Source organism: Penaeus japonicus, unplaced genomic scaffold (assembly GCF_977035675.1).
Source record: "Penaeus japonicus unplaced genomic scaffold, GWHDUDI00000001_assembly GWHDUDI00000002, whole genome shotgun sequence".
In the NCBI taxonomy this organism is placed as follows: Eukaryota; Metazoa; Arthropoda; class Malacostraca; order Decapoda; family Penaeidae; genus Penaeus; species Penaeus japonicus.
The window spans coordinates 4,557,799-4,560,298 of NW_028234404.1; the positions used below are offsets into that span (position 1 = coordinate 4,557,799).

At 45.2% G+C, this 2,500-nt stretch overlaps 1 protein-coding gene across 1 annotated transcript in view; it reads left to right on the forward strand.

The window, feature by feature from the left end:
• Window positions 1–62: 62 nt before the first annotated feature.
• LOC147472217 (uncharacterized) overlaps window positions 63–2,500 on the forward strand; it is a 2,919-nt gene continuing 481 nt past the window's right edge. Inside the window, exon 1 of the mRNA XM_086546053.1 lies at window positions 63–2,500. This exon is cut by the window's right edge and continues 481 nt beyond it. Within this exon, the coding sequence (XP_086402179.1) occupies window positions 397–2,500 (2,104 nt within the window). The 5' untranslated portion in view covers window positions 63–396.

Consider the following 2,500-nt stretch of genomic DNA (forward strand, 5'->3'; position numbering starts at 1 on the left):
TGGCAAACTCATAATCTGGAAGAGGCGATTGCTTTGACCAACGAAATATATGAGAAAATTATCACATTCAGCCCAAACCTTTTTGAAATCCCCAAATGCAATGCAACGCGAGAATTCATAAAAGAAATCAATTTCTTGCTTCGCGAATATATCAACGCATCGCATCTTCAACCTCTTACACTAAAAGCTATCGCCGCTCTACCCCAGCTCATCTGTCAGCGATCTCACGGCCGGTCAAAAACAGCCGAGGACATCAAGGCTGTGCAAAGAAGGATAGAGAAGTGGAAAAGAGGAGAGGTAAAAGCGCTTTTGACCGAAGCAGAAGCATTACAAAAGAAAAGAAGGAAACTATGGAAAAAGGCGAAAGAGAAAGATACAGCCACGAAATTCTCAAGCATGATGAAACAAGGGAAAGTGTCAATGGCGACAAGAACATTGGCACTAGATGATGCAGCTGGCACCCTGCCTCTAAATGACACCACACGAGAGGCACTCAAGGATAAACACCCTTCAGCGAGAGAGGCCGCTCCTGATACAATGTACGGAGGAAATTACATCCCACCGCCACCAGCAATATTTGACAGAATAACGGGTGAAGACATTCGGAAACACGCCCTCCACACACACGGTGCAGCTGGACCATCAGGAATGGATGCCAAAGCCTGGAAGAACATCCTAAGCCATGCGAGATACGGCAGTGTTGCGAATGATCTGTGCAACACGATAGCAGCCATGGCGAGAAAAATGGCAACTAACACTTGTCAAAACATAGAAGCCTTCACTGCTTGCCGCCTCATTGCCCTCGATAAGAAGCCAGGCTGCCGCCCTATTGGTGTCGGTGAAGTGCTAAGGCGGATAGTAGGGAAGGCAATTATGGAAGTCACCAAAGATGACATAAAGGCTGCAGTAGGAAACCTGCAAGTTTGTGCTGGACAGAAAGCAGGGTGTGAGGCTGCAATACATGCAATGAGAAAAATATATAATGACCCTGACTGCGATGCAGTGTTGCTGGTGGATGCAGCAAACGCATTCAACAACATAAACCGTCAAGCAGCAATCCACAACATGAAGATGAAATGCCCCAGTCTGGCGATGTACATAGAAAATTTATATAACCAACCAGCAAAACAATTTATATGTGACAGACGCACAGGCAATTTTGACACCATCGAATCTGCAGAAGGCACAACTCAAGGAGACCCAGTGGCAATGGCTATGTATGCCATTGGTCTACTGAGACTGCAGGATCACATAAGCCATGAAAGTACCCAAGTGAAACAAGTGGCTTATGCAGATGACCTGGCAGGTGCGGGAAAGATATCAAACCTAAGGAAATGGTGGGATCTGCTACAACAACATGGACCACCGCAAGGATACTACCCAAATGCCCGGAAATCTGTATTGATAGTAAAGCCAGAAAGAATTGAACAAGCAAAAGAATGTTTCAAAAACTTGGAAATTCATATTAATGCAGGTGGAGAGAAGTATCTTGGAGCAGTCCTAGGAACAAAAGAAGCACAGGAAACTTTTGTGAAATCCAGAGTGGAAGAGTGGATAGAGGAGATAAAACGGTTGGCCGATATTGCAAAACATGAACCACATGCTGCTTATACCGCATTCACCTTTGGCATTAAACATAAGTGGAAATTTCTGATGAGAACAGTACCAAACATAGGACACCTCCTACAACCCATAGAAGACACCATCAAGAGGGATCTTATACCAGCCCTATCAGGTGGGCGTAACCCTACAGAACTAGAGAGAGCCATCCTAGAACTGCCACCGAGAATGGGAGGCATGGGAATAACCAACCCATGCAAAATATCAGACACTGAGCACCAAAATTCCATAAAATTAACAGGTTATCTGACGCAACACATAGTAAGCCAGAACAACCAAGGTGAAACAAATGAAGCAGAACAGAAAAAAATGATATCAGAAATAACGAGAAACAGGGAAGATAACCAAAAAGCAGAACTACAGAACATATTATTGCAATTGCCAGAGGACCATCAGAGGAGAATGCAGATGGCACAGGAAGTGGGGGCATCCAATTGGCTCACTGCACTACCTATTAAAGCCAAGGGCTTTAGCTTAAACAAGCAAGAATTTTTCGATGCCTTGGCTCTAAGATATGGGTGGCATATGGATGGACTACCACAAACCTGTTCGTGTGGCTCCCCTTTCAACACAAATCACGCTATGATTTGTAAGACAGGAGGCTTTATTGTCATACGACATGACGAAGTCAGAGACCTCACTGCCCAAATGCTCAGGGAAGTCTGCCATGACGTGAGAGTGGAACCAGAACTCCTGCCGACTGGAGGAAGGCATTTCACCCTGAGGTCAGTAAACACCGCAGAAGATGCTCGCCTAGACATCAGCGCGAGAGGATTTTGGGCTCGAGGCCAGAGAGCATTCTTCGATGTAAGGATTTTTAACCCTATGGCACAAAGTAATAAGGACCAAGATCTACATGTTGCCCATGGAAGGCATGAAA